Below are 21,060 nucleotides of genomic sequence, written 5' to 3' on the forward strand. Positions count from 1 at the left end.
AAAATATTAATATGTAAAAAAGAAAATAAGTTTTACATGTAATGACATTTAGGTGAAATGCATAAAAAGAAAAAGCCCACAGTAAAATGTTCTACATGAAAGTACAAGAAATAATTATCACAAGAATGCCCCAAAGCCAGCGCCTGAACTTCACCATTTCATCTTTCTGAAGCTCAAGACTTTATTGTCATCTGTGGATGCAAGAACTGAAGAACATGATTTATCCAAGCAGGCTCAATGTCATGGTCCATGGCTAGCATACTTCAAAGGAACTGAACAATGACACCGGGGTCCTTGACCGATGATCTGTATATGCTAAAGGGCAATGGTCAAAGCAACCTGGAACTGCTGCTCAAATAACCTCCCTGGACCTGCAGTGACTTCCTGTGTGGGAAATGGATTGGTGAAAATGTGCCCATGTATTATTTATCAAGACTTGGCTAAACGGAAGCTCTCCCAAAACTAACATCCAAACAATTTGCATTCTGTGACCTTTTCTGGGAATTGTGTTTAGGATTGCTACCGCCAATCCCCGTGTGCGGTGTGAAATGTGATGGAATTGAACTGTGGATTAGGTCCGTGGCCACAAAAACCCTGGTGAGCTACACAGGTAACAGTAGTTCTACTGCTCTCATCCTGAGCATCACAAATCAATACAAGTGCAGTAGCAGTAACCAAAGACATAAAGCAATGTGACATGTTTAAATGCATTGTTTCCTTTATTCTAATAGGGCCATTCTAACGGACTGTCTATTTGTCTGTGAACAGCAGTATAGCGGCTGAGTTGAGGGGTCAGTTCAGGGGCAGGGGCACATAGTAAATGTTTGGTGCAAACATTAGGGGCACATTTACACAGTATATGTTTCTCGATGAATGGGAGAGAGCCTAGCGTGAGGACAGATTTGATGTACACCAAACGTATACCTCCACTGCTAAACAGTTTTCTACGAAAAACTTTAAAAAAAATTAGACATTTATATTTACATTTATTTATTTAGCAGAAACTTTTCTCCAAAGCGACTTCCAATGAACTCTAAGTAGTGTTACCAGCCCACACACATTATTCGACAAGGTAACTTACACTGCTAGATACAGTACTTACACTGGGTCACTCATCCATACATCAGTGGAACACACTCTTTCATGAGAGGATAATTTCTGAGGAATCTACCACTGCTTGTGTAGCTTTGGACATTCAGATGTGACCACACTTGTCTCACATCCCATTGAATGAAGACCAGCGAGGAGTTTCTGCCATCACCACAGTAATGTTTTGCCTTCTCCAGCCATGTGCTTGTCTACAGGTGACCCTTCTGGAGAACACGCATTGCAGATGTTCCAGGCATATGGTTATCTTAGCCATCCATTGAAAATCAGCATCGAGTTTGAGGTGAGAAAGAAAAGCGAGGAAAACATTGCTCCGTGACAGGCCTTGCCAGCTAACAAATGAAAAGCAATCTATGACAACAGCAAAACAGGAATTCTTTTGACTCAGTGATTGTAATGAAATGTTTTGTGAGATGTGTCAAAATGCCCAGAACAGAGAAAACAAGATAACATCCACTGTCTACAGCCTATAAATAGGTAATGATTTCTTTGTTGGGATTTCCTCCCCTACATTTTGCCTGAATGCAGGATGCATAAAATATTGATGCTGGCAAGGCAAAGAAAATGTGTAAAGGGGTTAGGGTGTGCTGGATTACACGGCATGCTTACTAATAATTATGCAAAGTTCAGAAAAGGTCTTTTTGTATGCAATTCATGAGGCACTGCTAAAAACGTAGTAAGTGTGCCCCCTCTAACTCATATTACACTCTGTTGCTATGAAACATAAAATGGAGAAGAGCAAAATACATATGCAGATGCTAATAAATAAAGAAAAAAAAAGTTGCTGAAGGACAGGAGGACTGAGAAGCATGTTCCTCCTGTGGCTAGTTGAAGTTTAAGCAACAGCTGTGGAACAGCTGCCCTAGAAGCCAAAAATCAAATTCAATACACAGTCCCACCCCAACATATGCCCATCCGAGTTATGAAAATGTGACTTTACGAAGGGTTTCATTTAATACAATTTTGGTTTATGGGGTGTTTCTTCATATTTACAAGGCCCGACTTTGGATTTCCCGTGCCTTCCGGCAACAAAGCCGTGACAGACATTTACATTTAGATTTATTAGTTTAGCCGATACTTTTCTCCAAACTGATTTACGGTGATTATTAACTAGTAATTAGCTGACGCCTTTATTGAGAGTAACTGATGCTACTAGATACACTATATTCCCTACAATCATTCACCCATTTGTACTGCAGAACAAGGTAACAAGAGACACACACACTCTCTGGGTCATTTGGCGTCACCAATCAACGTGAAACACAGGTCTCTGGAAAATGGGGAAACTTGCGTGAATATGGAGAAGATTGTGAATACGGGAGGACACGTCAACCGCACACGGACTGAGCAAGAACTGAACCCACGTGCAACTGCAGGGGCTGGGAGACACCTAGTCAGTTTGTTTGGTGTTTATGAATTAATCTGCATTGTTTTCACTGATTTTTTTCTCTCCCCTGTTCTGTTTTGTTTTACGAATTAAAGGTTAAACAAAGACACAATACACCGAGCATCGTATGTACCTGGTACGTTCTGTTTGTAATCATTTGTTAAATATATGTAACAGTTACCAATGAGTTGAACAAGTGCAGCTGGACAGAAAAGTGGCTTACACAGTAATTCTTGAAGGAAAACTACAGTGTGATGTTTAATGATAACTAATGTCAACAAAGGAAATAACTGCATCCATGTTAATGGGATCTGGTGATGTTTTAGCATAAACTGATATCTTTTGGGGGCTTAGGAACTCAAAAACATTACAAATGAAACTAATACTGATGATGTTTTCGACTTATCGAGATTTCACCCTACAAAAGCTTTTTTTAGGAATGAATTATCTTCATAAGGTAGGGGCAGACTGTATCTTCATCTGTCGGTATACCCACCCTTGTTCCACCCACGTGCCAAAATATACCAGTTCAAAAAAGATGCACGGAGACAACTCCTAAACAATTAAGCTTATATTTATTCATTTAGGTGATGCTTTTCTCCAAAGCAGCTTACAGTGGTAGTCTGCTTAAAATTATTTACCCATTCATACAGCTGGGTTATTTTTACTGGTACAATTTCAGGGTAAGTACCTTGCTCAAGGGTACTACAGCCAGAGGTGGGAATCAAACCTGTGACCTTTGGCTCCAAAGGCAGTAGTGCTAACCACTACATTACAAGCTGTATAATTATGCTCATTAACTTGTCCAAAATATCTCTTACAAAAAAGGTTATTTACACACACTGCAGACCTGCACCTCCACTATGAAGAGCTACTAGCAGGTGTAACACAACAAACCTCCAACTCCACTGTGGCATGAATGCTACCACCCAAGCTCAAATTTCTGGTCAAAATCTACAACTTGAAATGTTCTGCTAAGCATACCATGCCTACTTGAAGACTGGGGTTTCAGCATACTGGTTTTCCACCAGCAAACAAGCGGCCTCCAGGGTTATGATGGTTCAGCACTCGGACATGGTAGTAAGTAGGTCACGGCTGCTCTGCAAGCAGATTACGCCCGGTGGCATTGCTTAAAAAATGTACACCTGCACCACATATGAGGGTAAAACTGTGCACAATGTGAGCGCACTTCTCTTTTTCTCTGCGCTGCATTATTGAAAATGATATCCTGTAAAAGTGTTCTATTTTTAGCTGAAATTCCACAAGAAATGGTGATAGTTACGATGAATGTCCATTATAGACCAACACATGACTTCATGAAGCACACACTGCAAGGGCAGCAGTTGGTCTTCCAGTGAGCTCATACTGATCTTTAAAGAAGAGAGCTCTTTACTGAACGGTTGGCAACTTTGGCACCCAAGAAGTCAATACCATTAAGGTTAAGTAAGGCGTGTCCATTCCACTCACGAAGAAACCAAGCAACAGAATCAGGGACAGGATGTCAATTCTTTACTTATTTATCTTTGAGAAAGAGAACTCATTCAGACGTGTAACGACACCATCTCAGACAGCAGGTCACAACAGGCCATCTGCAGTTCTGCAAGCACTGGAGTAAACTCTGGGGTCAGAAGAAAAGAGCTAAAATAATGTGATCGCAAAACACTGTTATCTGGAGTGTTTGTTGGGACTAAATAAACAGAGCATGTTTCAAAGGAGAGTGTCAACAGGAACACTGAGTTTGCTCTGACATGCCTTCCATCATTGCTCCATATGAAAATAAGCATTGCCACGCAAGTCTGCTTTTCTCAAAGACCTTCAGATATGCCAATAAGCTTTTTTATTAATAAAGCCTGCAATTAATTACCAAGGGCAATTAAGCCCCATTCATTACCCTCAAATGTATAAACCATTCAAATTAAAAACAGGACACCCCAACTGAGAAGTGTATCAGTCTCATATTGATTACAAGATTATTCACTAAACAGCATTATTGAAAGACATCCAGAGCTTGCGAAATGCAACTGTCTTCCCCCTCCTTACAAAGATAACGTGTTCTTGAAAAACACCTCACATAACGTGAATTTTTGTAACTTCAAGTCATAATTACCACTACTTTCAATGGTAAAATTGTTTTAATGCATTTCTGATCCCAAAACTGACACTCATTTATGCTAAAATATCACTAAATGCAATTGAAATGGACATAATTACTTAAAAAGGTAACCTTAATTTCAACACACAGGGTGAAAAGGCAATTCTATCAGTCATTACTCTGTAATACTATGTCTATGTACCTGTGCTCATTCAGCTCTTTCATAACCATTGCCTACCATACACTTAAGAAAAAAGTACGTTTCCTCCAGGTGCTCAGGTTTCCTCTCCTATTCCAAAGGCTGGTGTTTCAAGTGAACAAGTGACTCCAATTTTCTCTTTGGAGAAAAGTGTCTGCTAAATGAATAATACACAGATGCTCCTCGATTTACGACGGTTTGACGTACGATTTTTCGACTTTACGATGGTGAGCTGGCGATAGACATTCAGTAGAAAGCATACTTTGAATTTAGATTTTTTCCCGGGCAAGCGATATGCGGTGCGATACTCTTTCACAAATGCTGGGCAGCGATCCGCATCTCCCGGTCTGCCACGCGGTTGTGTTTTGTGCATCCATAATGTCACAGAAACGCCCATCTGTGTTTCCTGCTACTGGTGGGGGGGAGGAAGAGGAAAGTTACACTCGAGGAGAAACTCAAGATAATTGCCCAACATGAAGGTGGCAAGCCCGTAATGGCCATCGCTTGTATGCTAGGCTATCATGTTCAGTAGGTTAGGTGTATTAAATGCATTTTTGACTTACGATATTTTCGACTTATGATAGGTTTTGCGGAATGTAATCCCATCGTAAGTCAAGGACCACCTGTAAACTGAAATGTAAATGTCTGTCACTGCTCAGATGATGCACACAAAACCAAAATATCCCACTTGTGAACGTGAAGAAATGTTAGCTGAAGTACGAATGTTGAAAGAAACTGCTTGTAAAGTCTAATTCTTTGAACTGGAAAGGGTGTTTCTTGGTGGATGTCTATATACAGCCCATTTATTTAACTGAAAACCACAGTCATCCAAGGTTAAACATATTGCTCAAGAGTCACCGTTTCCCTGTTTGGGTTTCGATACGTGAACCTCCATGCCACCGGCAGCGCAGGTCCGAGTGAAATGGTGTGAGGTTTTAAGAAGATGCTGTCAGTTTACAGAAGACGAAAAGCAGCATTTAAAACAGGTTAAGTTTTCCTGTTTCAAACCAGACCGAATTCTCACTCAGTATATTACCACTTGTCCCGAAAGACTTCACATTTAAATCAGTTGTACACTAAGGACTATTTCTATCGAAAAACATCCAACATTTAGACAGAATTTAAATCACAAGTGACATCACCCCACAACAATCCGTCCTTTGAAAAGCAGAATTTAATTGTTTGTTAACTAAACAAGAATCATTCACACCTCTACAGTGCATATACACTACATATACTGCCCACAGAGCAAAATCCTTGAATGCAATCAATGATAATCAATAGATAACGATATCATCAATGATAATTGTTTTTTAAATATATTGAAAATTCTGTTTGCAGGCTGTCATATTTTTTCTTTAAAATACATCTGTGAGAACAGATTTGAGTAACTGCAAGGTCACACACATCTTGTGCTATCCCACGATGCAGTAGAGAACAAAAATTAAAATGCGTAAGGAAGTTATTGTGATTCCCACGGTATTTATTTTTCGAAAGATATTAGAAAGCAGCAATTCAAACTAAATTACATATAACACAGAACACCATTAACTACTTTGTGGGCTTTTTTGTTTATTGTTTTTCTTCTATTTCAAATGCAAAATATAGTGCTAGACCCAATAAATAAAGCTTTCTGCCTTCTGGTAGAAGGACTGTTATGGATGCTTTGAGCTGATGAAACCACTAAGTCTCAGGCCATAACCCCTCTCCCTGTGGACTGTACAGTCCCTCACAGTCTTCAGAAAGGGAACGCACATCTTTCGGAAACATTCGGAGTCAGTAGCTACACACTCCAGAGAATCACGCTGACAGTCCAACAGGAATCTTGTTTTTACACTCAATATTAGATATATAAAATGTGAAAAAGAATTCCGCTTAATCCACCGTTCATGTAGTGATAGCCCTCTGTCTCTCACAAACACCCACACACGCTTTTACACACAGACTGAAAAGCTTTTAAACTGTGCAACGGACAAAATTTGGATTTTTGGTGCACACATGTCAAGTCACGGATATATTTTAAAGACGAAAATAAATAGAAAATAATGGAACAAACCGATAAGCCTGAGAGAGCATTTTAGGAACGGAGTTTCATTGGTCCACATTTTCTGTACTGAGTACGGGGCTTTTACATCGGGACAAAACGGCCTGTTCCAGTAATAAAACTGTGAATTAATATATACAGCTTTTCAACTTTATTGTGGAGTTAAAGCAAAAAAAAAAAAAAAAAAACTATGTTTTCCAGGACCAAGAATTTATTTTGTTTGAAGGCAGGCAATTTCTCTTTCAGAAAGAAAAAGTTACCTTTCTGGCATTTTTATACAGATGCTTTTCAAGTCTTTCGTAGCAGATTGCATGTGCATCAGATGCCTGTACAAGAAACCTTTTAATAGAAAGAAACACTTCACACTTAAGGATGGACAAGAGAATATGGTGGATAGAACCTCACTATGAACACTGCCGAACCCATCAAGGAGGCTACTGTAGGTACATGAGAATGCCATCCATCCATCCGTAATTGCTTTTCTAAATGTAAGAATGCAGAAATCCAGAGGCTATCCAGGAAGCATAGGGAATGACCATTACAAAAATTCACCTAAAACAAATGTGTTTGGGCTGTGAGAAGAAACCAGAGCACAATGAGAAAATGGATGCTTTGGATGCCACACATTAATGGGGAGAACATGCAAATTCCACAGACTGAGCAGCATAGCCAAACACCTTGGAGCCACCAGCGCTACCCACTACACCACTGTGTCACCCATTCTTGAGAAATGGGACGTAATAATCAAAGACTTCATCTTTAGAACTGATTACACCCCATTTATTTACCCAAAAATTATTCTCTTCAAAAGTCTGTTCTTTTCCACATATCTCAGTTTCACTGTGTCTCCCTTTGCCTCTCTCTGTCACAGATACCTACATTTGGTCCTCCTACTTCCATCTCCTTCCCAACGTCCTTGGCCATCCTTCATTTCTCAGGTGCCAGGAAAGAAGCGAGTGCTCTCCCACTGTCAAAAATAGGACCAACTCCTGGTTTTTCAGACCAGATACCCTCCAAGAAGGTTGATTATTTGAAATGAACCTCAATGCAACAGGAAAATAACCACCACCTTCAACATATACTTTCTCTGATACGGAGTGAAATCTAATGGACAAAGAGAAGATAACAGAATGAAAAGGAAATGAGTCACAAACCAAACATGTCCACGTGACGCTTCCCTTTCAAGTTAATTACACTGGTTATATAAAACTGAGATAAATTCCATTAAAATACTCCTTCTGCACACATTTTCCGAGGGCTCCTGGGTTTGGAAGGCTTGCCGTATTTCACATTAATCAAAATATACACTGTTTAGTTATGTATTACGGGGGTGCGGTGGCGCAGTGGGTTGGACCACAGTCCTCCTCTCCGGTGGGTCTGGGGTTCGAGTCCCGCTTGGGGTGCCTTGCGACGGACTGGCGTCCCGTCCTGGGTGTGTCCCCTCCCCCTCCGGCCTTACGCCCTGTGTTACCGGGTAGGCTCCGGTTCCCCGTGACCCCGTATGGGACAAGCGGTTCTGAAAGTGTGTGTGTAGTTATGTATTTTCCAATTGTTTTCTCCGCAAAGTCTTGTAGTTCAAGACATCCGGTGTCGTACGGAGATCTTCTATCAGTCTCTTCTCCGCCACCTTGCTAGTCTAGGGTCTGTGCTTGGTGCTACTCGACAGCTGCCCGCCACTCCGCTCCGCTTTGAAGTCAAACTCCATTCACGTCCACTGTGCAGCACTTAAGCTATTTGCTGCGAGACTCGAGGAAAAGGTCTCCTCTCTACCCATACAAAAAAATGAAGCAGTTGTTCCTCATTTTCTGGCTTTAAAGAACACCACTGTTCCAAGAGCCTGTGCCCTTACAGAGATGTTGCACCCGCTCAAAGTCCCCAGGAAGTAAAAGGGTTCACAGACAACAGAACTGTACCAAGTTTTGCCCAGTTCCCCACTCCAGAATGGCAGCAACAAGCACTGGGTATTTTTCTCATTTCGGACTTCTTACACACATTTCAAACCGGCCTTGTCTATTCACATTGGATGTGACGCAGCCATTGACATAAAGCTGACTGTTATCACCGTTTCAGACAGGAGGGGAAAGTGGGTCTCCCGGCACTCGTGCGGGGGGTCACTGTGCTTCGTAAACAAACGATGAGAGCAACACGAGTCAAGGTTTCTTCGTTTCCTGCACGATCAATGCCAGAGTGCTGCTGTGAAGAGGAGCCTTACAGAGACCCTGAAATGAAGCGAGAAAAGACCATTTTCCGCCTGTATGTATGACATCACGGTACTCATTGCAGCCAGCACTGAAAACACTGTGGCTCTCATCGCAGATGTGGTCAACACAGAGCATCACTGCAGATGGAGAACGTGAAAAATCTTTCAACCTTAATACAACATAGTGTAAAAATCCCAGGGTGTCCTAATTAAGTTAAAATGCACTGGTTTCTTTTCAGTGCTATTGTGTTCGACAGCTATTTTGCCAACAGCTCCACAGGTGGTAATCTAACCCCCCCCTCCTCTCACCTCCACCAGCACTGTGCAGCCTTACTGGGTTTCTTTTCCAGCATGCCACCAAGGCCACAGAGTCTACTTAGCCACACAAAATTGGAACCTTTCACCATTTTTCCAATCAGGAAATGAAATTATGGCCACAGAAATCATGTCAGGGCACTGGCATTTTGATGCAATTATAAAAATCCGCCATAGGGCCCATTCATGCAGTGAGCATCCTGAAGTTCAAATCAGTTACCAAGGCAACCAGTAACCCATGACAACAGAATACTGTCTAGAACTCTCTCCTTAAAGCAAAGCTTTTTACAGCAAAGAAAGAACCTAAACAATGCAGAAAGCACAAATTAGTAGGGCTCAATTTGAGTTTTGTGAACACTTCACTGGCAAACAAAATTGGTTTTGGCTCAGTAAACTCCATTCACTTTCAGTGCACATTTAGTGACTGCCAGCACGTTAAAATAACTAAAACATAGCAGAAATGCCACAAAAAAGTCAGCAGTGTCGTAAAGCTCCGAGCAGAGCTTAGTAGAGAAGAGCCATACTTACAGAGATGTCGAAGACCTCCTCAGTATCGTCCAGCATGAGGACCCTGATGGAGACAAGGCGCCCAGGGGGCATGGTAGGCGGCCTGTGCCCGGGGTCCAGCGTACTGATCCCCAGTGTCTCCTGAGCCCCCAGCCTGTGTCCTGCTGTCGGCCTCAGCTCTGGCTCCACCATGGTCCCTGCCTGCGAGAGAACGGGAGTGGCTGGAAAGGTCAGAACAGGAGGAGAAACTCTTCAAGGAGAAACTATAGTTACTAGTGTAATAAACACTATGCAGCTCTCCTGCTGGACCCCCCCTTCCTGTTATACCTGGTATTGTTCATAGTCATCTTCATTACCTGCACGCTTCCAATTCTTCAACTTATTTCTTTTAGGGATGACAGCACAGCAGTGGCCCATTTTAACATCACTTTGAACAGACTGAGAAACTACATGTTGGGTAACCAAAAACCTAAACCGGTGAAAACAGAGCACATTTCTGCATGACTGAAATTCAGCAATGCAGAAATATGCACATTTTAACATATGGCCTCAGAGAAGCAATTATTTCACTCCTCTCTCATTTGTTATGCTGATTGATTGGGGGCACAGATCCAATAATAAGCTAGTGAGAGACAAAAGCAGTGTACGAAAACAGTAGTACTGACGGTCCATTTACTGCACAGGCACATGGTTGCCATGGGAATTGAAAAAACGGAAACTGAAAAGGACAAGGTCACATCTGAGCCAATTAGTGCACTACAAATGCTATTTAAAGGGAACATCTATTCATAAACATCTGAGTGGTTACCTGCAAACATGGAAAAAGGTCCAGGTGAGTTATTTCCTGATTGCCAACTTTTCCTAAGTGGTACTCAATGAGAAAAATTGTTTAATTTACTGGAGCGAGCCATATTAAAGAGCACAGATCATCTGCAGCTGGCAAAAAAGGGGTCACCGGGTTTTCATCTGACGGATTGTACAGAAGCAGCAGGATCGAGCGGTTGAAAACTGACAATGTCAAAACAGAGTTTGGTAAAGGGAACTGATCATGGCAGCTTCTCAGGCAAGGATGGAATGTGAATGGCCTTGGAATCTCATTTCCAGATCAATGGTCATCTTACAGGGTTTAATTCAGAGGAACAGGAGAAAACGTACAACAGGAGAACACCAAGATTACTGCCTTAATGACCGCTGCTTCTACAGTCAGAGACTGGGCAGACAAAAAGTTAAACAAAAATAAATCAGAATGGAATTTATCATGTCTATTTCATTCAGTATGATGACATTTTCCTCCAGTCTTCCATAGGTGACTAAGAAATGATACATTTTTCAACAGTCACTGGAATCTGGAACTTTTTGGATTCCTGATGAAGCCGATCAAGGGCCACACTTAATCCAGTTTGAGGCCCAAGTACCATGGTTTGCGTGAGACTAGAACACAGTCTCACGGCTTCAGCGTTTAACACATTCCATCTGGGAGCAACAGCCGTCCTTGAATGCATCCAGTCCGGCATAACTGAGTCTGACCCCTGCCCTCCTGCTGAGGGTTGAGTGTGTTTTCTGTGTGCGTCAGCCAGTCCCTATCCAAGAGCCAAACCCACACAACCGTCTTCGTTTTTTCATCAAGTTTTCATTTGGATTTTGTAAATTAGTCAATATTAATAATACTAATCTGTGTGATCACTCCTTTAATTTTTATTTGTATAGTATTCCTTTTCATGCTCTCTGTTATGCAGTAATGCAATTAATAACCATTTTAATTGTTGTCGTATTCTTGATGTGACATGAGAACGACAGCTAAAGCGTGCATTGCAGGACAGAGGCGTCTTTTTTGCTCAAGATGGAACATTCTGTTAACAACCTTTAGCATTTGTCAGCCAAAACCAGAGGTTTTCCACGCTTACAGTCAGACACTTGATATTTTAACATATAATCTAACACTCATGAACATAACCACTGAAAACAGGGGCTGTGCAGTATTGGTCCAGCATGCTCCTTTAGGCCATAAATGCTAAATTGGGCCACCACCTCCTGCCTCGAAAAAAATCAAGATCAGGCAAAATGAGGAATGAAGCAGCCGGCACACAGAATGATATGGACTTTGGGTCACAGTAAAATAACTGGAATGGTCACAGTCAATAGCCAGGAAATTTTTTGCCAAATTTTATGATAGCTGCAGGAGTCACACTGAAGTATTTATGATGAAACAACCAGAATGATTAATACAAATAAAAATAAAATGAATTCTGTCAGGTGGAGCTACAACAGTGAAAACTTTTTATTAAGACCAACAAATGTTCTTCAGCTACCACCCAAGTAAATTATTTAATGAACAAAATAACTGCAGACACATTGGATTTCCACCTGCCAATTACCTAAAAAATCTCCTTAAAAAGTATAGAAATGTCTATACAGCCACACGATATCCGCTCTGCAAATGTGTGACTTTCAGCACTAGTATTAGGAGGCAACGAAGAGCTCACCCACTGCTTATCTAAACTGGGCACCTGATTTACTTCTCGTGCCTTGAAACATGACCACAAGCACCCACCCACCTCCCAGCCCTGGCAAATCTGCTTCTTGATAATCTGCCTGCAGCAGAAACAGGTGGAACAGGTTCAGAAACCACCCCTTTTGCACAGGTTCCCCACCATATTGACTATGTCAGCTAATGTGCCGCATGATCCTCCGCTCACTGACGTTTCCAAGCCAACCCCTCTGCGGCCAAAAGGGTGGCCTGGAAAGATAGAGCGAGTCCACTAAAGAACAGAACTGGCACTGCCAACAGTTTGACTTGGCGCTGCCAGTGGCGCAGAGCTATACTCAACCTGTACTCGTGTGTACGCCACTTTTATCTGTACTTACGAGCTCAGCAATGCGCTGAGCAGGAAGTTCAAATACACGTTCGAGAGGGGAGGCATGGTGGCTACACAGAAAGCAATGCTGCCCTACATGTGGGTTAGAAAACATAAGAGGATACCAGTCAGGCTTGAACAATAGGCTGTGGATCACCTTAGCACCAGATGGTTGGATGGATGGACATTCATAGGCATTTAATATTTAATTAAAGACCTTAATAAAACCTTGGAGTGTGAAGCTGTTCACCATCCAGTACGCATAGAACAGGAATCATGGAATCTGACTGTAAAGCATCCGAATCCTCAGAATCCCTCTTATGAGTACAGCTCTGTGAACAACAATTAGCTGTACAATTGTCCCATGGAGGGTTTCTAGGACGATGAAGTCAGACTGGACACAGCACAGAACATCTCCTGGCCACACAAACTACCTACAGCCCAAGCAGTCCGTTATTTTTACTCAACACTGTTCATTTTGTCTGTGGAAAGTACCTTTACCTGACTTTAGTTATCAAATATTTACCTGGATTATGCATTAATTAAAAGCGTGAAAATATTTTTGGCATGACCAAGCATACACCAAACAGATAATGCTTTGCTGAGTTCACTCAAAAATATATACTATCACACCGTCCAATCACAGTACATGAAAAAATGAAAAGATGAAAAAATGAAAAGTACATCATATCCCATCAAAACTGTGCTTTTCCTCGTTAAGAAAAGTGTAGTTCTAATTTTAAGCTTAATCAGGCACATAATTATATGGTGTACGAAGCTGGTAGACATACCAATTAATTCCCATCTCCGTTAGTGTGAAATCAATATTTAAAGAATCTATTCTAATGAGGTACTTGTCACTCACGCTAATGACCTCGCCTCATTTTAAAAAAAAACAAAAAACCTAATCCCACTTGTGCTCGGAACACTGAAACCTGACCCCCATTTGAAATAAGACACTGTCTGGCTAATCCAAACCAGGAGCGTACATGAGGCACAGTATTCCACCAGAAGAGATTATCTTGCAACATCACGACAACCCGAGTAGAAATGAGATCATGAGATCACTGGCTGGAACGGACACCTGGTGCACCACCTCACCATTAACTAAGAACGAGGGGAGACCACACTAACCACATTTGGCCAGATTTCGTGGCTAGTCTGGAAGTTCACTCAGCAAGGCCCCCACCCCCACACCATCTCCAGCCACAGCCCCCCGACCCCCATACGACATGTCACTTTTGGGGGGGGGGTTGCCTGACAAGCTCCTGCTTTCTTTGGCTCCCAAACCGCATAGCTTTCACCCGGGTGGAAGCAAAGCGATGCTGAAACCTTGGACGGCACATGGGTGGACTGGTCCAAAGACAGCATTCGCTGCCGCCCATGCTCTCACTTTTCCTTCCCCTACTTGCGAATCAACCTGTACGCCGGTGGTTCTCCTGAAGGTGCCTCCATAAGAGTGGGTTCTGCCCTAGAACAACTCCACTCCAGAACTACAAAAGTAGAGAAACACTGAACTTATTCTTTACTGTCTCCTAACTTTTGGCCACGAGAAAAGTCAGACGGGTATCGAGGATGTGTCAGCATCCTGTGTTACTTATTAAATTACTTATAGGTTAATAGATACCTCGACTCTAAGTGAAAGATTACATGGTTTACTAATTAACGTTATTAGTCAATTGCACAGCTTTATATTTAGTAAAGTAAGGTTTACAGTAAGTAGGGTGTAGTACCTTACTAATGAATGCAAGGTCCCTCACTAGTCATGAAAGACCAGTCACAAGCCCAGTTTCATTCCACTAATGCCACAAGCACACAGTAACAAGAATACAAGACAGATCTTTGATGAGCAGTGTCTGCGATGTGGCTCCTACATCATTTACCCTGGCTTTCACCTTGCTCTCCTGATTTTCCCTCAAGGCCATCCCGAGGAGAGGGGGCTGGTGTCAGCACGGCGAAGGGTTTGGACAGGAGCAGACACTCGGCTGCGGAGCAGGACCACAGAAACACCTTTGGCGTGCCGCCCTGCTGCGCTCCTGCTGTTTCTAGCCCACACAGCTGGTTTCCATTACAGGCCAGTTTCAAACCACTCTCTCCATTCACCACTTTTGATTTCCATGCCAACAGCCCAACCTGACAAGGAACCTGCTTCCATTGGACCAGCAGGCAATGGAAAGCCCCTGCGCTCAAGATGGGCAAACTTGCACAGTATTGCAGGCGATTTAACACAATGACACTACACCTTGAGCAGAGAACTCCCTCAGAAGAGACTATCCTGCAACATCATGACAACCTTCTGAAGGTTCTTCGTTGGGAAACAAAAGCTTCAAGTCATCTTGTTGGAGGCCACTGTGGTTTAGCCTCAGATATGCGGGAAATCCTGTGCAAAATTTGCATGAAAGACAAAGAGAAGGCATCTGATAACATTCCCAGCAGGAACAGTTACTCCACAGGGGAATGACAAAATACAATAAGAAAAATAGATGAAATTTTTCTCTGTAACAGATGACATCTTGACATCAGCACATCAACAAAGGCAGAAGTGAGCTTCCTTGGCACGCTACCTGGCAGTGCCCACATATGGTAATTTTAGTCTAGGAGCACAGCATTCTGCCTATTATAATAAACTTTAAAAAAAAAACAACCGGCTGTCTACAATTATAATGCTAAGGATAAGGGACAAAATCTGCAACATAAATCTCAGAATTACATTAATTTCATCTTGTCTCATGAAAGCTCCTCTTAATGGCCCTCCAGAGAAAATATCACATCTGTGGCAGAGGGGGAGGAAGTCTGGATCTTTAATGAAACCTTATAAATATACATATAACATGCAGGGCTTTGGAACAACATCTCAAAGGCAACTTCAAAAGACCCCAGTGCCACGTTCACTTCCACACACCTTGATGTGGAAGAGGTAGAAAACTGGGGACCAGAAACACCGAAATAAGGCATCCTAATGTACATTAATGTGTTTGACCCATAAAAATAGAGCTGGTGGAGTGAAGTTAATGCTAACGGACAAGCCCAAAAAAGATTCATTACTGAAAATACCTCGATCACAGCTCTGACAGTCTGAGGAGCACTTATTAAGGTAATGCCTTACCACTGAAAGTAGGTTAGTATAATCCTGAAGACTAATGTGTTAGTAGGTTAAGTACATTCGTGTTATGTGGACGGTCTAAACAGAAAGACAAGGCTTGAAGCATCAAAGGTTTGTGTACGATTTGAAACAGTATTATCACTGGTTTGGTTCATTCTTTCTTACATATAGTAAATGAGAAATTGACCAACCCCCCCAGCTGAATACCATCTATTCCTTCAGAGTCAACAGTTTCGGACCAACTTACCTATACACATACTGTGCACATATAAATAAATTTATGAGTTGTGCTGTATCTGTTTTTGTGACATATTTCATTTTTGTTTCATTGTGGATGTGAGGCAATTCAGATTGGTTTGCTTTATTCACCTGTACAATTATTTATTAGTGTATCATTTGTGACTGTGGATATTGGTCCCATTCACTGTTTATTGTTGCGATTTCGAGAAAAAATATTTACATAATGGATAAAAGTAATCTTAATAAAAATAATGCACAAATAAAGACAACAACAACAATAATAATAATAATGTGAATATTATTAGACTGGGGAATGATGTATTCGCGGGTATCATGCGGACATTCCCAGAGGAAAAGGGACAGCAGTGATCCACATGTGTGCGCAAACTTGCTCTTTAAATAAAAAACACGGTGTCACTTCCAGCACACAATGACACTACACGGGTCGGGAATCATCGCACTGTGTGTTAACTTTTTCCCACATCATCACATCGCATGATGCGTTACATTTCTCACTACAGTTGGTCGCATCTCGTAGCCCTCTGGCTGGATGAGACACCAGCCTGTTCTCCTGCTTTCTGGAGGCGAACACGTTTCCTGCACATTTCTGACACGCTGTTACACGAACGTTGCGCGGCTGTTTCAACAAGGTCACGATGATGTCAGAAATGCCGCCGATCTGGGGATCGGGACCAGGACCGGGACCGACCACCATGTGCAATTTAAACAAGTTAGCGCTGAATCGATCGCCTCCTACCTGTTCAATAACCCGACGGATGATCCACGCGTGGTCTTGCGCCGGGAGCCGCTCGAATGTATTCCGGTTTAATCCGCAGCTCTGAGTGTCTTTTGTGATTTAGAGTTCAGAGGCTCATCGTTCCGAGATGAGGCTTCATCGTGGTCGCCATATCTAAGCGACTGGTCCCGGACTGCGCTGACAGCGGCAGCGGACTGGAGAGAGCGCGTGTGGGTGTGCGTGTGTGTGTGCGTGCGCGCGCGGGGGTGTATGTGTGCATCCGTGTGTGTGGGAGAGGGGGGGGAGTGCGAACAATGACGGAGGCGCAGTTCCTCCGTCGCACCTATCAGGGTGAGGAGCGCTCACGAGATGAGGGACACGGTCCAGCGTCGCCATCTAGTGGTCGTGCCACGCATAACGCGCGGAGACCTCACTGTGAACATCCACTTCATCTCCTCTCTGTTACACTAAGTGTACAGGAGTTGCTGGAAAACTTCCTTGTCAGTGCAGCCCTGTTTTTGTATTCGGAGACAGAAATAAAAGCTTGATAGAGTTTTTTTTTCCCCTACTATTAAAGTTCTGTCTTGGGTAATGGGTCTGCCGCGGGTTCTGCTTCTTACATAAACAGTGAGTGACGTTGTTTCGCTGCGCTGGACAGAGAGAACAGCAGACCCTCCTCGGGATGTTTGTGAGGCGTTCGAGGACGCCGTGGAAGGAACTTCTTCACGGAACTGCGCTGAAACCGTTTATGAGGCGCAACTGAAGCAAAATGAAATGCAATTTCTTTCCTTCTTTTGGGAAAGGGGTTATGACTGTTGAACGTGACAACATTTATTATAGTTAATAAAATAAAACGTCCAGTCGTCGCGCTCGAACTTTACAGAACTGCAAAGAACATATTTTTCACTACATTTTGACATTTCTAAACAGCAGGAACTGCACAGCATACTAGCTGAACTAAACCTAGAAAACCGGTTCAGCGCTACGTAATCGTAAAGACTGAAATCCTTCCCTGACAACGCAGTGCAAAAAAACAAAAATAAAAAAAGAAAAAAAAAGGCGCAACATGAACCTTACTCACCGGTGCCTCTATGATGTTTCACAATTATGTAGTGTATTGTACTATGGTGCATTTTACACTTTTACTATTTTATTGCAAAGCGGTGACTTAGAGGTATGGATGAGGGAACGCTTCAACGTTATAAAATACTAAAACCTTGAACCGGAAGTTCAAGGTCAGTTCTTGCATGCAGTAGCGCCAAGCCGCAAGTCCTGTACGTCTTAATAACACACCATTATACTCTATAGTCAGTTTGTAAACAAATAAGGTATATGTACGATGTCTGTAGCACTTATCACCGTTTACGGCCATACCACCCTGAATACGTCCGATCTCGGAAGCTAAGCAGGGTCGGGCCCGGTTAGTACTTGGATGGGAGACCGCCTGGGAATACCGGGTGCTGTAAGCTTTTTCTTTTTTTCCCCCCCGCTAGTACCACCGCGCGCTTTCCTCCTTTCTTTCTGCACCCTACAGTCTCTTCCTAACGTTAAACTATTGCCTAGTTTAAGTCGACCTGCTCTGCAATATCTCTTAATATCATTAACATTTTGCCATGTATTACACACAGCGAACCCGGCGTCGCCGATTTTCACTCTCGTCAACTTCATTTACACTGTCTGTGCAGCTCACGTGCCGCTACCCTTTATTATTATACCACGCTAGGTTGTAAAACGCTCCATGTGCGCACGATCCGCGAAGTTGCATTTTTCTGCGCTCACAACAAGGTCGTACGCCGTTCACAGCACCTCGCTGACTGAACTGTGGCGCTTGTTTTTGTGCCGCGGCACAAACGTGCGGAGAACTACTTCCTCTTTGGAGGCGCCGCTCCCAGCTGTTACAGTCGGCAGCACTGAGGCATCACGGGAAATCGGTGAGACACCGATTGCGAATGAAAAACATCGGAGCCTCTTGAACAAGGGATGTGGAGAAAAGCAAGGAATGATCGCAAAGAGCCCATGGCAGGACAAGAGTCGACGAGTGTGTGTGCGCGCGCGTGTGTGTGTTTCCAAGGCGCCCACCGTGAGACGAGCGTCTGTGGCGTGTAGGGAGGTGTGCCTGCGAAACGTGTACAACTCATACTTACCTGGCAGGGGAGATACCATGATCAAGAAGGTGGTTCACCCAGGGCGAGGCTCAGCCATTGCACTCCGGCTGTGCTGACCCCTGCGAATTCCCCAAATGTGGGAATCTCGACTGCATAATTTCTGGTAGTGGGGGACTGCGTTCGCGCTCTCCCCTGATTCTCTGGGTTTAAAGCAAGAGCAAACAACAATGCTAGTCGCTGGCTGTTTTCTCTCAGCCTGTGATGCAGCTCGTACAGCATTTCTGTGTTTTGTCTATGAAAGTACAGTACACGTGCCGTTTGTGTTTTCATTGTTTCGTGTGACACTAACGTAGGAGCTCGTCCTTTGGTGCAATGTTCTCGTTTTTTGGGTACGAGTATGTCAAGAATTAACAGTCAACATACTATCGCCGCTACTTCAAAATTTAGGTGTCTGGTTCCACACACTGTCTAACTCGACAGGAATACCTTTCTTCATTCATCGATTTGCGTAATTAAAATCTTTATTCAATAAATCAATCCTGAAAACTGCCATGCCAATAATAAAATTTAAAGTAAAACAATAAAATCAACAAGACCAGCTAATATCAAAGACTGCATGGCAGAACTTTCAAAGCACTAAAAACATACCCCAAGCCTTAAAACCAAACATCATAAATAATTAAAAGGAAACTTACCCGGTAACATTCACCGCTCAAGAGGGCGGGGCGGTCCCCTGACCTGTTCCCAGGATGTTACCATACACCTTACCTACCGTTTTTGGGTGTTTTCCCTTTTCACAACACCGCTCTCCTATTGATGTTTTAGTGGGATAGGTGAATGATAAAATACATATAGAATTAGAACACAGCATTCACCCACACAACAAAACAATCTACACTACACTAAACTAAACATAATAAATAAATAAATAATACCAACACACCACACATGTAGTCATTTACAAGTGACTACTTTAAAATTGCAATAAGTGCTATAAATGTTTAAAAGTGTGCAACTTAAATAAAATGTGCCATAAAAGATTAGAAACCCTACACCTAACATAAAACACATAACACACCACAAAACACAACGCTTAACGTTCACCAAAAATACGACTTACGGTGTTTTGTGAGTGCGAAAGGACGTGTGTTACTTACCCCAGGATGGAGGATCTGCCACAAACCTGTGGGGTCACAGCCAAAAGAGGCCCTTCCACCTCTCTTTGGCTTCTAAGTAACCCCACTGTCAGGTGGGACTCTTCCCCCTGCCCTGACAAACTGAACCTAGGGGGAGACCCCACCCAAGACCAAATCAATGACTAATAAACCTGAATGACTGGGTACCGCTATGGAGGAGGGAGGATTTTCTCAGCCCTTTTGAGAGGTCTCAGTCAAGACCGGCACCCCCAGTGCAGTATAGGAGATCAACCCAGCCTCCCTCCTACGCCTCTTCTTCTTCCTGGTCACTCCCACAAAACCCCGTAAAATGTCTGTGTGACCAGGTGTGTCTCTCTCCTCCTTGGCCCGGGACCTCCAGAAGTGCCCAGCGAAGAAGGAGACCGTGCCACACTGGCCTGGGACAACCGCTCTGTTACCTCAGCACCCGCCACTGATCCCAGGTGCTCCGCAACGTTGCCACACAAAGGCTTGGCTTCCACACCATCCCCCGTAGGCACTGCCTCTGCCCGCACCTCCCCCACATAGGTCGGCTTGCGCTGTAGGCAGCTGCGGGAGAGGTGATCTTCCCCCCCCCCGGGTACAGCGGCAGGGGCCTACGCAGTCATTCTCCAAACATCACCCGGCACTTCATTGTCTTGCAAGATCTTCTGGTATGTCCCTGACCAAGACACAAATGGCAGAAGGGAGGCTGACCAGGATAAAATAGGTAGCTTCTTGCCTTGCCCAAGGTAAAATACGCAGGTGGGTGCCTATAATCGTCTATCCCCAGAGGGTCGGGACACAAGCGAACTAAAAAACGTCTCCATCCAGTCCAGATGCCCAAAAGATCCCGGTCTTCTCTATATCCGGGGAAAACATTGGCAGAATCCCCCAGGAAAGCTGCCACAATGTCTGCCGACACAAAGGGGTCGAAGACGTGGACAATCACAACTCTTCTATCTGTCCTCCAGAGTGGCTCGATGGAGTAGGGGAGCAACTTAGAATACATTGCA

The 21,060-nt window shown here is 43.3% G+C and overlaps 1 protein-coding gene, 1 non-coding gene and 1 pseudogene across 5 annotated transcripts in view; 2 read left to right on the plus strand and 1 right to left on the minus strand.

Annotated features, from left to right (window-relative positions):
* Nucleotides 1–21,060, minus strand: part of LOC108920698 (FERM, ARHGEF and pleckstrin domain-containing protein 1-like) — a 78,453-nt gene that overhangs the window by 54,094 nt on the left and 3,299 nt on the right. For all 4 annotated transcript variants that reach the window (XM_029256798.1, XM_029256797.1, XM_029256800.1 and 1 more), the window contains exon 2: nt 9,873–10,052. In XM_029256798.1, coding sequence (XP_029112631.1) covers nt 9,873–10,052 — 180 coding nt within the window. The remainder of the gene's footprint in view (nt 1–9,872; nt 10,053–21,060) is intronic.
* Nucleotides 18,146–18,254, plus strand: LOC114912055 (uncharacterized; annotated as a pseudogene).
* LOC114912060 (U1 spliceosomal RNA) lies at nt 18,922–19,085 on the plus strand. The gene has a single exon (XR_003798050.1). It is a non-coding gene; the product is annotated as a U1 spliceosomal RNA (small nuclear RNA).

This window comes from Scleropages formosus, chromosome 12 (assembly GCF_900964775.1).
Source record: "Scleropages formosus chromosome 12, fSclFor1.1, whole genome shotgun sequence".
In the NCBI taxonomy this organism is placed as follows: domain Eukaryota; kingdom Metazoa; phylum Chordata; class Actinopteri; order Osteoglossiformes; family Osteoglossidae; genus Scleropages; species Scleropages formosus.